Consider the following 13,568-nt stretch of genomic DNA (forward strand, 5'->3'; position numbering starts at 1 on the left):
TACACGGCGTGGAGGTGTTTGCGATGCTGATGACCGAAGATCTGAGCCATGTACTCGGCGATCTGGCCTAACGCCTCGCGACCTTCGTCGGTGTCCGTGCGCATGAACTTCTTCGGGTCGTCGTCGAAGTAGAAGGCGGAGCGACTCAAGTCGATCTTGACTTCGATCGGGATGATCACGTCAGCCCACGAGCAATTGCCCACCCAGTCCTTGCGCTGAGCCTTGTTGTTCTTGTGCATCTTACTCTTCTTCATGAACTCGTCGGGGTCCTTGAAGACGAACCCGTCGTAGCGTCTGTCGTTGAAGAAGACTCCGACATCGGTTCGCGTCGCAGTGTCCGCGTCTTCAGCCGTCTTGTCGTCGGTAGCCTGGCCGCTGGAAGGCGGCGTTGCAGCTGCCTTCACCTCGGTAGTACTCGAGGCCTTGTCGCCGACGGACCAGTTAGAGACGTCGCGTACCGCGATGGGAGGTTCACGGTCATCGTCTATGTCACAAGATGCAACCTTCTTTGCAATCCGACACTGAGCAACACATGAGTATAGTCATAATAGCATGCGGATATCTGACGTACGATCTCAGTGTTGACTTTCCATTCCGGCGTGAGCTTTTTGAAGTCGGAGACGTAGTGGAGCTTGCCAAGGTACTTGTCGGGGATGTCTTTGGGAGGTATGTCTTCGCGAGGTGCGTCTTCGCCAGACGAGTCGACGGGAGGTGAGGTAGTGCCAGGAAGATATTGCTCGAAGAAACGATCGACGGTCACCTGCACCGTATTGAACTGCATCCTCTCGAGACCGGTGTAGACGGGACGAAGGGTCTTGTTCTTAGGGGGGTCAAAAGCTTGGGCGGTCGTCGTTGCACTGGCTTTGGCAGGAGTGGGATTGGGATCGTGGCCAAGGGGGTTGTCTCGAACTGCGTCCGGTGTACGAGGGCGGCCATCATCGCCAGAGGGATTGGCAGACGAATCGTCGTGAGAGGAGGGAGAGGACATGATGGTTGAAGACAACTTACAGGTGAGAGGTCCGCCGAGACCTTATATGTCTGGAGTGTTGGTTTTGTTCGATATATCGGGATGTCGCCACGCGGTGGGGGTGTTTGAAGCAGAGAGTGGCTTTGATCGGGAGACGCGTCAGCCCACAGACCACGCGTTGCCACCGCCGTGACTGGCTATGGTTGGCTATGGCTCACCTCAAACAAAGGATCGATTGTCCGAGTGCTTTGATTAGGAGCACAATGGGTGGTGGCCGGGTCCGACTGCGCGAAATGCAAGTTCAACATGAACAAGCGCCTGTGCCAGCAACAAAATATCTCACGTGTTCAAAGCGGTGACTTAGCGCCCTCCGCTTGTTTGCGCTTTCAGCCAACCACTCGAGTTGCTGGGTGGCAGTATATAGAAGAGGTCTATGACATTGAATATAACGAGGGGGTTCGTCGATGGAGACCGCAGGCTCGCGGATTGCTTACTCGCGGCGACTTGTCGGCGGCTATGAACTTGGTTCGGGTGGCTGTGCTTCCTTTCATTCATTCTCTACGCGTAGCGTGAGGCTGTGGCTCGGGGATTGCAGCAATGAAGGAGAGCCACACTCAGCGCTTCTCTCCCTTGTATCAGCGGTGCCATGTCTGTACTACATGTCAAATACGTAACAACTTTGTCCGTTCACAGATGCGTGCCATGGTCCTGGATATCATGACCAAGTCCCAAGTATCTGAGAGAGGGTATACAGTAGAGTCCCCGTCGCACTGGAACGGCGGTACACGAGCATATTGGAGGCATAAACACTAGCTGGTCCCTGGCGAATCGGAAGAAAAGCATTACGCGTATCGTCCACTGGCAGCTGGGTAGCAGATTTCGGGGGGTATATACAGTAAAGGAACGCTAGACAGGCCCCATGCCTGGGAGGGTGAAGTCGGGGAAGTTCGGCCAGTTCCCGAGCTGTCCGGGGTCGCCCCCGATGCGCACCCAGTTCGAGTGCGACGGCGTCGGTCCGTCGAGGACGAAGACCTGCCACCAGCCTGGCGGGCTGACGAATGCGTTGGGCGGCGCGATGACCGTGCAGGTGTTGCCGTTGCACGAGAACTCGGGGAAGAGCGTGCGCATGCCCATCGAGTTGCCTAGATGTCGACAACCGTTAACGCGATGAGATTGGGATGGACCGATTAAACATACCATGCTACAGTCACGGTGGAGGCACGCCGTTCAACAGATGAGAAAATACGTCAGTATTCGCAACGCAAACTGGACCAAGAGAACAACAGACCGTGCTGGACGTTGCTACATTGGTGCGTCCAAGTCAGAACAGCATGTGAAGTTCACCAGTCGCGCGACATACCTGCGATCATGGACACTCTCATATTGGCCGTCGTACCCTGATGGAGCGTGACGTGAATCGTGTAGCTCCCGCCGTACTGCCAATCCTTCTCGTCCACCGTGAAACTAGGCTGGGCGAAGCCCTGGGTGAGGTACGGCGGGATGTACACCTCGACACGCATCTCCTCGGGGAACGGCGGCGGGCCCTGTGGGTCGCTCCCAGAGATCAGAACGCGGCCGTCGGGCAGAAGCTATTGAGATAGAGATTGGTGTGAGGCTACGTATTCGCTGACGGCTTCCCGCGTGACGTACCGTGGCCTCAGAATGGTACAGGCGCGCCACAATCGTATCGCTCAGGATGGAGATTCGCGAACCGACAGGCTGGGACGGGTCGTAGAGCAGAGCCTGAAGATTGGGATCCGTGGCGAGACCGAAGCCGGCAACACCCTGGTGTGCGCCGTTGACGATGAGGAAGGTGCCGTCAGGGAGGGCTAGATGGAAAGTGAGTATTGCTGAAGACATCTTGTTTCACATGCAGAACGCACCAGCCTGTCCAGAACGGAAGATGATGCGCATGTCAGAGTAAGGTGCTGAGGTCCGAGAAGATCACTCACCATGCAGGGCATGACACGCTGAGAAGGCTGTAGGGAAGATATTGTCAGCTGACGGTGGACAGGCTCCGCATCCCAGACTGGAATCGGTATCGTACCATACGCTCAAGAACCCACTGTGCGTTGTCAACCTCGGGTTGGATATGAACGCAGTTGTCGAGTGCAATGTGGGTATCAGGGTGGGAGCCGCCACAGATTAGAATGGTGAGCGGGTCGGTGTACGGCGCATGTTGGGGGAGCAGGACTGCGGTGCCTTCGGCGGGATAAGTGCGTCCGGCCCCAGCGCTGACGACAGACCCAGGCATGTTCGGTAGCGTTTTGATCGTGTCGAACGTGACCGGGTTGAGGATGCGGGCCTCGTTGTAGTATCCTGCAGAGATGATCACTTAGCATGTTCTGGGACTCCGACTACGGCACCTCCGTTACGTACCTACGAAGATGTTACCACTCGGGAGCATGTGCAGGAAGGGATAGAGATTGTTCGGGTCTGTCCGGTTGAGCCAGTCCATGAACAGGTACGTCGGACCGCCCGCAGGGGTAGGAAGAACCTCGAGGGTCGGTTCTGGCGCGCCGTTACTGCCAACCTCACCACCGATGACCAGCACACTGCCGTTGGACATGACGAGGGCAGATGGGTACCACCGTCCCCGCTATGAAGAAGATTTAGCACCCACGCGTCTGCTAGCTGATGGTTTCAGAGGCGTACCTGCAGCTTCAGCTCCTGGAAATTCTCCTCCCAGTCGTTCGTACCATTCACTCCCGGACTCCCGTCGGGCGCATACAAGCGGACGCCGAACGTGCTGTCGAGCGACCACCCGCCAACGACGAGATGCCGCGCGGACCTGTCGGGAAGGACGACGGCGCCGGAGCAGAAGACGTCCGACTTGACGTGCATCTCGCGCCACGTCCTGGAGAAGTCGTTGACGAGGCTCAGGTCGAGCTCGTACGCGCCAGTCGAGTTCGGGAACTCGCTCGTGCCGAACTTCTCGACGAACGAGACCTTGTTGTTGATGCCGAGCGTGACGAGGAGCGGGACGACGACCCCGGGCACGAAGAACTCGTACCGGCCCGTGTTGGCGGGCGTCTTCCAGTCGTTGAGGGTCCCGTTCCAGCTGTAGTACTGAGTTGAAGGTTGTGTGAGGTCAGGTGCCAGTGGAGGGGAGCGGAGGTTGCGTTCGGATCCTTACCGTGAGTCGGTTACTGCCGCCGCAGATATGGACGGGATCTCCGCTACACACGACGTTGCAGTCGCTTTCTGGTACGAGAGTCGCCCCATGCTCAGCCAGATCGGAGACGTCACCGCAGTCTGGAAAGGAGGTCAGGCCCCCTATCCTGGAAAGCATGGAAACAATGACGCACAGCACTCTTGACCGAATTCGATACCTGCAGCGGGATATCCAAATGCGGAACATTGGCTCAGACAGCCCTGGACGGTCGTGTCGTTCACGTTGATGATTTGATTAGGGAAAGTACGACCGCTCCCGTTGACGTTGTCACTATGAAGGGTTGTCGGATACGTTCAGTGCTCTCTATGATATCGACGTACGGCAGACAGCCTTGATAAGCCCATTGTCCTATCGGCCATTGTTGTGATGAGCATAGACACGTCAAGGAGGGGACGGGAATAGCAACCTACCGGGGAGGCCGGTCTTCAGAGGGGTCGGGACCGGGAACACAGTGACGCTCCCGGTGGACGTGTAGACCTGGAAGACAGAACTGTATGTGAGTAGAAGATCGACGGATATATGGCGGAGGACACCGTACCGAGAGTCTGTTAGGGCCGCCACATGCTTCTCTAGTTCACGTCACATAATCTTAGCCGGCGCTCTGAGAACAGATGCCAGAACCACACACCCAGCGTTTCCGCCACACGCCATGTTGCAAGTGCCTTCGTCACCCTTGACGGCGCCGTTTGTGAGCGCATTGGCGCAAACTGCCAGAGATGTCAGTCGAGGAGGTCTAGAACACACCACCGAAGGTGAAACACTCACAACACTGAACACCGAACTCCATCCCGGCCAGGGTGTTGCCCCGGGCGGAGCAGGCGGCGATGCATGACTCGACGGTCAGGCCCTGATTGTCGTCAAGCTCGGTGGCCATAACGCGGCCGAAGGCGTTGTCGCTGGACGAGCTGTGCGTCAATCTCTCGTGTCGTGGAATGGTAACATGCCGACATGCTCACACGTAGCAGGCGCTGTACGTCCAGGGTGCGGGCGGATTGGCGACAGGAGAGACGAGGACAGCAGCGGTGTCTCTACCCTCGAGCATCGCTCCTGAAGTGTCGAGCACGGCGGGGGCGTGTTGTACATGACGGGCTAACCCATAGGAGACCTGCCGACATGATCGAGTTAGCTCAACACTAGAAACCGACGAGGTAGGGCGACATACATGAGGCAGGATCAGCGCGAGTGCTGCTAGCCTGAGGGAAGCAGTTAGGACCGTCATGTCCAACGCACCCTATATCCGAGAGGAAGGGAGATGCTGTGGTGACGACGAGACGAGAGACGAAGGTTTATATAACGACCCTGAGCCGCTCAAACCCAAAGCACGAAGGAATCTGTCTGGATAATTTTGTCGACCAATACATCACGGAGGGGAAACGTGCGGCATACCTAGACGGCCATCGGGCGGCAGCCTCAACGCGCACGCTGATGTGTTCCATAACGAAGATCATACTCATCGCCGACGCCGCACGACACTGAAGGGCACGACGATTCATTACTATACCGCAGGGAAGTCGACGCGAACCCACCTGGCGTGGTACGGAAGCGGCAGCCGCATCACTCGTACGGGCAGAGGCCAACCTCAGGCGTCCAAGCTCGGAAGGAGGCCATGAGGTTCTTGATGGAGACCGTCTGTCCGCATAAACGCCCGCCCAAACTCTATCCCGGTGCCCGAATTTGTGGCTGCGATGGGCGGGGGCGAGTCTTCGAGGCGACTTAGCTCCCCTGCGCTCTTCTTGGTCCTTCCGCCCCATCTAGTGGCGCGTGTGCCTGAAGTCGCTGCACGGTGTCAACCTACCCTAACTGACAAATGTGCATTCTCATGCAGCTGCCACGAGATATTGAGAGGCGAAAGGGGGGCGCGTACATGGAGACTCGGAATTGATGTTGACTGGACGCCCACAAATTGACGGTAGAGCAGTCTTCAGCGTCCTGCACACCTGGTCGTCCCGGGAGTGCGCCAATCTGTGGACTTTCCTGGGCTTTCCGGGTCAAGGTCAAGGACGGCATCGCAGAGGAATGACAGTAGTGACCGTCCGACTTAGTTGGCTGGGTTACTGGTCCGGTGATGGCTGAAGCTGAAGGGCGAAGGATACGTCCTCTGGTGCACCAAAGGTAGTGAGTGCCTTCGTCATTCGCCAGATCGGGTGCAAAGAGGCGTACAAGTACGCAATCAAGCACTAGTCGTTGTAGTAGGCGGCAGACAGACAGGAGAGATATGACAGGATGGCGGGGAAGGTGGTGGTTAAGGTGGAGGAGGAAACTTGGTCAAGGCACCGCGCCGGGTGGTGATGACGGGGGTTAGGGTTTAGCGTGTATCGACATGGACAGCGCGTCTGATCTCTGTCGCTCTCTACCAATTCCATCGTCTCCTCCTCCTCGTCCTCCTCCTCGTCCTCCTAAAGTCTTCGCTACTATCTTCCAGTCTTACGAGGTCTAACGGCTGCGATTAGAACGGGATGTCGCGATTTGTGCGGGCATCCAAGTACCGGTACGCGTCCACCCATTCTAGCGTGGCCCGCCGCTGCGGCTGCTGACGACCGCGCGCAGCCATGTCTTTGGCCAGCAGGGCAAGAAGGAGTACGGCTTCGACAACGTCAAAGTAACCAACAGCGCATGGGACACCAATGTCATTTCCGCCTCCACCGTACGCCCTCTACGTCTCGGTATCGCTCACGCGCACAGCTCATCTCGCTCGTCTCTATCTCCAGCGGTATGTCTCTCTCAACTGGCAGTCCTCTGGTGGCGGCGCGTTCGCCATCCTCCCCCTCCCCTCGCCGTTTGCGCCCCTCCCAACCGGCTTCCCATCCAAGCTACCCGACCTTGTGCCCCTCGCCCGCAGCCACACCGCCCCCGTGCTAGACACCGACTGGTCGCCCTTCAACGACTCCATCGTCGCCTCCGCCGGAGAGGATGGCAAGGCTATGATCTGGAAGGTTGACTCTGGTGCGTTCGACGGTTGGGGTCTCGACGGCTGGGAGCCCCAGGACTTTGACCCCGTCGCCCGCATCGACGTCTCTCCCCGCCGCGTCGGCCACGTCCTTTTCCATCCGACTGCCAACAATGTTCTCGCGACTTCCACTGGCGACCACCATGTCAAACTCTGGGACCTTGCCAACCCCGAGAGCCCGAAATCTGTCCTCGGCGGCCACGCGGACGCTATCCAGAGCCTCGTCTTTAACCCGTGGGGCACCCTGCTCGCCACCACCTGCCGCGACCGCAAGATCCGCATCTTCGACCCGCGCGCTGGCAGCGATCCTGTCCGCGTTGGTGAAGGCCACGGCGGTATCAAGGTGCGTCGTGCATTCTCCGCTACGCGGGCTGCAGGCTCCCGCGTGCTTTCTGACACGCCGCTTAGGGCGCGCGCGTCGTCTGGATGGGCGACAAGGACCGGCTCGCAACCACTGGCTTCAGCAAGATGAGCGACCGTCAGGTGGCCATCTGGGAGACCGGCTCCCTCGCCAACGTCAAGACGCTTACCATCGACCAGACCTCGGGTGTGCTCATGCCGTTCTGGACGGACAACAACATCCTCTTCCTCGCCGGCAAGGGCGACGGCAACATCCGCTACTACGAGTACGAGCATGACAACCTCTTCCCGCTTGCCGAGTACAAGTCGTCCGACCCGCAGCGCGGCATGTGCTTCCTCCCTCGCCGCGGCCTGTCCGTCTCCGACTGCGAGATCGCGCGTGCGCTCAAGGTCGCTGCGTCCTCCATCGAGGCCATCGCCTTCATCGTCCCCCGAAAAGTGCGTTCGCGCTCGCGCTCCTTGTACTGATGCGCACATACTGACACGCAAATTTGCAGGCCGAGTCCTTCCAATCGGACATATACCCGCCCGCTCCGTCCGCAGAGCCCGCGCTCTCCGCTGCAGAGTTCTTCTCTGGCAAGACCGCGCCGCCGAAGCTCGTCTCCCTCGACGACGGCTCTGTCTTCTCTGCCTCGGGCTCCGCGCCTGTCGCCCCGTCCGCCGAAGCTCCCGCCCCGACCCCAGCGCCGACGAAGACGACAAGCGCGCCTCCGCCTGCTGCCGCCCCGGCCCCGGTTATTGCGGTGCATGAAGAGCCTGCGCCCGCCCCGAGAGCAGAGCCGACGCGGTCGCAGACGATCCCTCATGACGTGAGTACTCTGGTGGCTCTTGCATTTCATATGAACTGACAAGAACGATCCCGAACACAGGACTCGACCGTCTCAGCACTCAAGGAGGAGAACGCGCGCCTCAATGCCGAGCTGCGCGAAGCCCGCGCGCAGATCCGGAACCTCGAGCTGCAGGTCGAGACCGTTCGCGCGAACGCGCGCAAGGCTGCTGCGCTCCTCGAGAGCTGAGTATTGGTGCTTTGGACTGCGGGCGTGCGCTGTGCGCTGCCCTGCGGCGGAGGTGGGATTATGTACGGTGGGCACTTTGGTAGGCGTGCTGTGCGGTGAAACTTGGAATGGTAGGAAACTCGAAATGTATGTTCTTTTATTCTTGATAGGGTGTGGTCGACGGTGGCTTTCCCGGTGCATGCGATCGCTCTCAGCACTATAGTGTTCGGGTCCCAGGTGCGTTTCATATCTCTATGATTGTTTTCTGCGCACACCCTCCAGCGTGACCAACCATCTTACGCTTCAGCACGAACACTTCCCTGGCTTGTCGTCGTCGTCGTCGTGTTCTGGCTTGCGCCGGTCCATCCGCCCAGTGCTTTACCGCGGCTTGCACGCAAACAACATCCAAGCTCCAAAGCTTGAAGCTTCTCACAGCTGCATCAGGGGGTGGTACTCAATTTTAGACTGTCAACTGCCCTCGTGTAGGTTTTTTTGTGCTTGGCTGCCATATAATCAGAGATCTTGTGTCGGACGAGGGAGAGGCACACTAGTCACTGAACGGCACGAGCTCCTCAAACCTTCCTGGTCGGCAGCTCTGAGAGCGTCCTACAAGTGCGCTCCTTGTCTGAGTCGTGAGGCAGATGCAGTGCAATACCTAACAGCCCCTCGCCGTTGCCTCTTTCTTTTCGTTACATTCTACAGTGATGCGTCTCAGGTTCGAACCGCCGCACCCGACGGGCGTCAATCAAAGTGAACCTTGTTGAACTTGAACCACAAGTTCGAGCGGCATAAGCACGTCCGTCTACTGCTCTCTCACGACAAGACGAACAGGGAGTTGCATTCAACTGGATATGTACTGACTTACACTTGAGTCTCATGTACTGATCAGCCTGTGAGCAGCGCTCCTTTACGCTGACTCGAACACAATCAAGGAGGTTGAGTCCACAACCACCCTCGAGTCATCGATGCACGCCCTTTCTTCGACTTAGGGTTAAAGGACCGTCGTCCTTCCGGACAGGTCCACGCGGTACCTCGTCATCGGCCGGTGGTCGCTCGACAGCACGTTCGGCGTGCGCTTGTACGCGCCTGATGGTAGCCTGGGAGTGAACGGTACGAACGACCGATTGGGAGGAGAACTTCCAGGAGCTGAAGCTGCAGGTACGCCTCCAAACCCTTGGCTGACTGTGGCAGGGATGAGCGGGCGCTGAAGCTTCTTCACTGCGCCGGAACCGACTCTCGAGGTCCTTCCTACTCCTTCGGGTGGTCCGACGTACCTGTTCATGGACTGGCTCAACCGGACGGATCCGAACAATCTCTATCCCTTCCTGCACATGCTCCCTAGTGGCAACATCTTTGTAGGTACGTAACGGAGTGTCGCAATAGGAGTTCTAAAACGTGCTAAGTGATCATCTCGCAGAATACTACAACGAGGCTCGCATCCTCAACCCGGTCACGTTCGACACGGTCAGGACGCTGCTGAACATACCTGGGTCTGTCGTCAGCGCTTGGGCCGGACGCACGAGGGCACCGCAGTCCTGCTCCCCCAGCATGCACCGTACACCGACCCTCTCACATTGCACTCGACAACTGTGTTCATATCCAGCCTGAAGTCGCCAACGCTCAATGGGTTCTTGAGCGTATGGTACGATTACAGTCGTGGATGCGGAGCTTGTCCACCGTCAACTGACCATGCTTCCCCGCAGCCCTCTCAACGTGTTATGCCCTGCATGGTGAGTGATCTACCTAGATCTCTGCAACTTACTCTGACATACGCCTATTCCGTTCTGGACAGGCTGGTGCGTCCTGTATGTTAAACCAGATGCCTTCAGCAATACTCACCTTCCAGCTAGCTCTCCCTGACGGCACTTTCCTCATCGTCAACGGCGCACACCAGGGCGTCACCGGCTTCGGTCTCGCCACGGATCCCAACCTTCAGGCTCTGCTCTACGACCCTTCGCAGCCTGTCGGTTCGCGAATCTCTATCCTCAACGACACAATCGTGGCGCGGCTGTACCATTCCGAGGCCACGGTACGTCATGAGAAAGGTATCAGTGAACATGTCGCCTCACACTAGTAGTCTCTATCCCGATAGCTTCTGCCCGATGGCCGCATTCTGATCTCTGGGAGCGACCCACAGGGCCCGCCGCCGTTCCCCGAGGAGATGCGTGTCGAGGTGTACATCCCGCCGTACCTCACGCAGGGCTTTGCCCAGCCGAGTTTCACGGTGGATGAGAATGATTGGCAGTACGGCGGGAGCTACACGATTCACGTCACGCTCCATCAGGGTACGACGGCCAATATGAGAGTGTCCATGATCGCAGGTACGTCGCGCGACTGGTGAACTTCACATACTGTTCTGACTTGGATGCACCAATGTAGCAACGTCCAGCACGGTCTGTTATTCCCTTGCTCGAGCTTTCGCTGCGAATACTGACATCTGTTTCATCGTCGTTCAATTGCCTACCTCCGATAGCATGGTATGTAAAAATCTCCGTCGCAACACCATCACGTTTCGGACTGACCTCGCTCCTTAGGCAACTCCATGGGCATGCGCACGCTCTTCCCGCAGTTCTCGTGCAACGGCAACACCTGCACGGTCATCGCGCCGCCCAACGCGTTCGTCATCCCGCCAGGCTGGTGGCAGGTCTTCGTCCTCGACGGACCGACGCCGTCGCACTCGAACTGGGTGCGATCCCGGACAACCCGGGAACTGGCCGAACTTCCCAGACTTCACCCTCCCAGGCATGGGGCCTGTCTAGCGTTCCTTTACTGTATATACCCCCGGAAAGCTGCTACCCAGCTGCCAGTGGACGATACGCGTAATGCTTTTCTTCCGATTCGCCAGGGACCAGCTAGTGTTTATACCTCCGATATGCTCGTGTACCGCCGTTCCAGTGCGACGGGGACTCTACTGTATACCCTCTCTCAGATACTTGGGACTTGGTCATGATATCCAGGACCATGGCACGCATCTGTGAACGGACAAAGTTGTTACGTATTTGACATGTAGTACAGACATGGCACCGCTGATACAAGGGAGAGAAGCGCTGAGTGTGGCTCTCCTTCATTGCTGCAATCCCCGAGCCACAGCCTCACGCTACGCGTAGAGAATGAATGAAAGGAAGCACAGCCACCCGAACCAAGTTCATAGCCGCCGACAAGTCGCCGCGAGTAAGCAATCCGCGAGCCTGCGGTCTCCATCGACGAACCCCCTCGTTATATTCAATGTCATAGACCTCTTCTATATACTGCCACCCAGCAACTCGAGTGGTTGGCTGAAAGCGCGAACAAGCGGAGGGCGCTAAGTCACCGCTTTGAACACGTGAGATATTTGTTGCTGGCACAGGCGCTTGTTCATGTTGAACTTGCATTCCGCGCAGTCGGACCCAGCCACCACCCATTGTGCTCCTAATCAAAGCACTCGGACAATCGATCCTTTGTTTGAGGTGAGCCATAGCCAACCATAGCCAGTCACGGCGGTGGCAACGCGTGGTCTGTGGGCTGACGCGTCTTCCGATCAAAGCCACTCTCTGCTTCAAACACCCCCACCGCGTGGCGACATCCCGATATATCGAACAAAACCAACACTCCAGACATATAAGGTCTCGACGGAACTCTCACCCGTAAGTTGTCTTCAACCACCATGTCCTCTTCCTCCTCTCACGACGATCCGTCTGCCAATCCCTCTGGCGATGATGGCCGCCCTCGTACACCGAACGCAGTTCGAGACAACCCCCTTGGCCACGATCCCAATCCCACTCCTGCCAAAGCAAGTGCGACTACTACCGCTCAAGCTTTTGACCCCCCTAAGAACAAGACTCTCCGTCCCGTCTACACCGGTCTCGAGAGGATGCAGTTCAATACGGTGCAGGTGACCGTCGATCGTTTCTTCGAGCAATATCTTCCTGGCACTACCTCACCTCCCGTCGACTCGTCTGGCGAAGACGCACCTCGCGAAGACATACCTCCCAAAGACATCCCCGGCAAGTACCTTGGCAAGCTCCACTACGTCTCCGACTTCAAAAAGCTCACGCCAGAATGGAAAGTCAACACTGAGATCGTACGTCAGATATCCGCATGCTATTATGACTATACTCATGCGTTGGACAGTGTCGGATTGCAAAGAAGGTTGCATCTTGTGACATAGACGATGACCGTGAACCTCCCATCGCGGTACGCGACGTCTCTAACTGGTCCGTCGGCGACAAGGCCTCGAGTACTACCGAGGTGAAGGCAGCTGCAACGCCGCCTTCCAGCGGCCAGGCTACCGACGACAAGACGGCTGAAGACGCGGACACTGCGACGCGAACCGATGTCGGAGTCTTCTTCAACGACAGACGCTACGACGGGTTCGTCTTCAAGGACCCCGACGAGTTCATGAAGAAGAGTAAGATGCACAAGAACAACAAGGCTCAGCGCAAGGACTGGGTGGGCAATTGCTCGTGGGCTGACGCGATCATCCCGATCGAAGTCAAGATCGACTTGAGCCGCTCCGCCTTCTACTTCGACGACGACCCGAAGAAGTTCATGCGCACGGACACCGACGAAGGTCGCGAGGCGTTAGGCCAGATCGCCGAGTACATGGCTCAGATCTTCGGTCATCAGCATCGCAAACACCTCCACGCCGTGTACGTCTACAAGAACCGCGCGCGGCTCCTGTACTTCGATCGCCAGGGTGGCGTCGTCTCCGAACCATTCGACTATGGCACTCGCGAGCACCTCACTCTCCACACGTTCTTCTGGCGGATCGCACATATGTCTCGGGAGGAGCTAGGATTCGACCCAACCGTCGTTCTTGCAAGCGAGGACGAAAAGAATAAGATGCGAGACTTCGCTGCCAGTGCTCCTACGGAATACCTCAAGAGGCAGATCTACCATGCTCTGTCATTGGATCCGGACGATCCTCGCAAATCTATCTCGTCCCAGTGGCCTGCGTACAAGCTCACGATGTGCGGGAGGCGATACATCATCGGGCGCCCGACGTTCGCCAGTCCCGCGCTGTACGGCCGTTGCACTCGTGGATACCTGGCGTTCGACCTCGATGTCGATGGCGATGGCAATGGGGCCGTCAGGTTCCTCAAGGACTCGTGGCGGCCTGACCTCGAGCGGGTGCAACCGGAGCAC

At 57.8% G+C, this 13,568-nt stretch overlaps 5 protein-coding genes across 5 annotated transcripts in view; 3 read left to right on the forward strand and 2 right to left on the reverse strand.

Moving 5' to 3' along the window:
- L226DRAFT_489296 (uncharacterized protein) overlaps positions 1-994 on the reverse strand; it is a 6,138-nt gene extending 5,144 nt beyond the window's left edge. The window contains exons 1-2 of the mRNA XM_067677269.1: positions 572-994; positions 6-521 (exon numbers count right to left, since the gene is read on the reverse strand). Of these exons, the coding sequence (XP_067533609.1) occupies positions 6-521; positions 572-988 (933 nt within the window). The 5' untranslated portion in view covers positions 989-994. The remainder of the gene's footprint in view (positions 1-5; positions 522-571) is intronic.
- An 879-nt stretch (positions 995-1,873) lies between these two features.
- L226DRAFT_465949 (copper radical oxidase) lies at positions 1,874-5,184 on the reverse strand (the record flags this gene model as incomplete). The annotated part of the gene is made up of 16 exons (XM_067675954.1): positions 1,874-2,109; positions 2,252-2,269; positions 2,328-2,556; positions 2,618-2,796; positions 2,916-2,946; positions 3,015-3,286; positions 3,347-3,566; positions 3,623-4,036; positions 4,104-4,222; positions 4,276-4,412; positions 4,463-4,490; positions 4,553-4,619; positions 4,681-4,711; positions 4,771-4,849; positions 4,908-5,038; positions 5,099-5,184. 16 exons carry the CDS (start codon positions 5,182-5,184, stop codon positions 1,874-1,876), a joined length of 2,277 nt encoding a protein of 758 aa, XP_067533610.1.
- A 1,414-nt stretch (positions 5,185-6,598) lies between these two features.
- L226DRAFT_524210 (microtubule binding protein) lies at positions 6,599-8,465 on the forward strand (the record flags this gene model as incomplete). The annotated part of the gene is made up of 6 exons (XM_067678875.1): positions 6,599-6,630; positions 6,690-6,786; positions 6,851-7,432; positions 7,498-7,887; positions 7,947-8,258; positions 8,319-8,465. 6 exons carry the CDS (start codon positions 6,599-6,601, stop codon positions 8,463-8,465), a joined length of 1,560 nt encoding a protein of 519 aa, XP_067533611.1.
- A 1,259-nt stretch (positions 8,466-9,724) lies between these two features.
- Positions 9,725-11,422, forward strand: L226DRAFT_561433 (DUF1929-domain-containing protein; the record flags this gene model as incomplete). The annotated part of the gene is made up of 11 exons (XM_067683435.1): positions 9,725-9,803; positions 9,862-9,934; positions 10,048-10,086; positions 10,148-10,174; positions 10,237-10,240; positions 10,264-10,473; positions 10,537-10,765; positions 10,824-10,837; positions 10,918-10,921; positions 10,979-11,130; positions 11,402-11,422. 11 exons carry the CDS (start codon positions 9,725-9,727, stop codon positions 11,420-11,422), a joined length of 852 nt encoding a protein of 283 aa, XP_067533612.1.
- A 1,414-nt stretch (positions 11,423-12,836) lies between these two features.
- L226DRAFT_465921 (uncharacterized protein) overlaps positions 12,837-13,568 on the forward strand; it is a gene marked incomplete at both ends in the record, with an annotated part of 5,195 nt that continues 4,463 nt past the window's right edge. The window contains one exon of the mRNA XM_067675952.1: positions 12,837-13,553. Coding sequence (XP_067533613.1) covers positions 12,837-13,553 — 717 coding nt within the window. The remainder of the gene's footprint in view (positions 13,554-13,568) is intronic.

This window comes from Lentinus tigrinus (genome assembly GCF_003813185.1).
Source record: "Lentinus tigrinus ALCF2SS1-7 unplaced genomic scaffold L226scaffold_19, whole genome shotgun sequence".
NCBI lineage: Eukaryota > Fungi > Basidiomycota > Agaricomycetes > Polyporales > Polyporaceae > Lentinus > Lentinus tigrinus.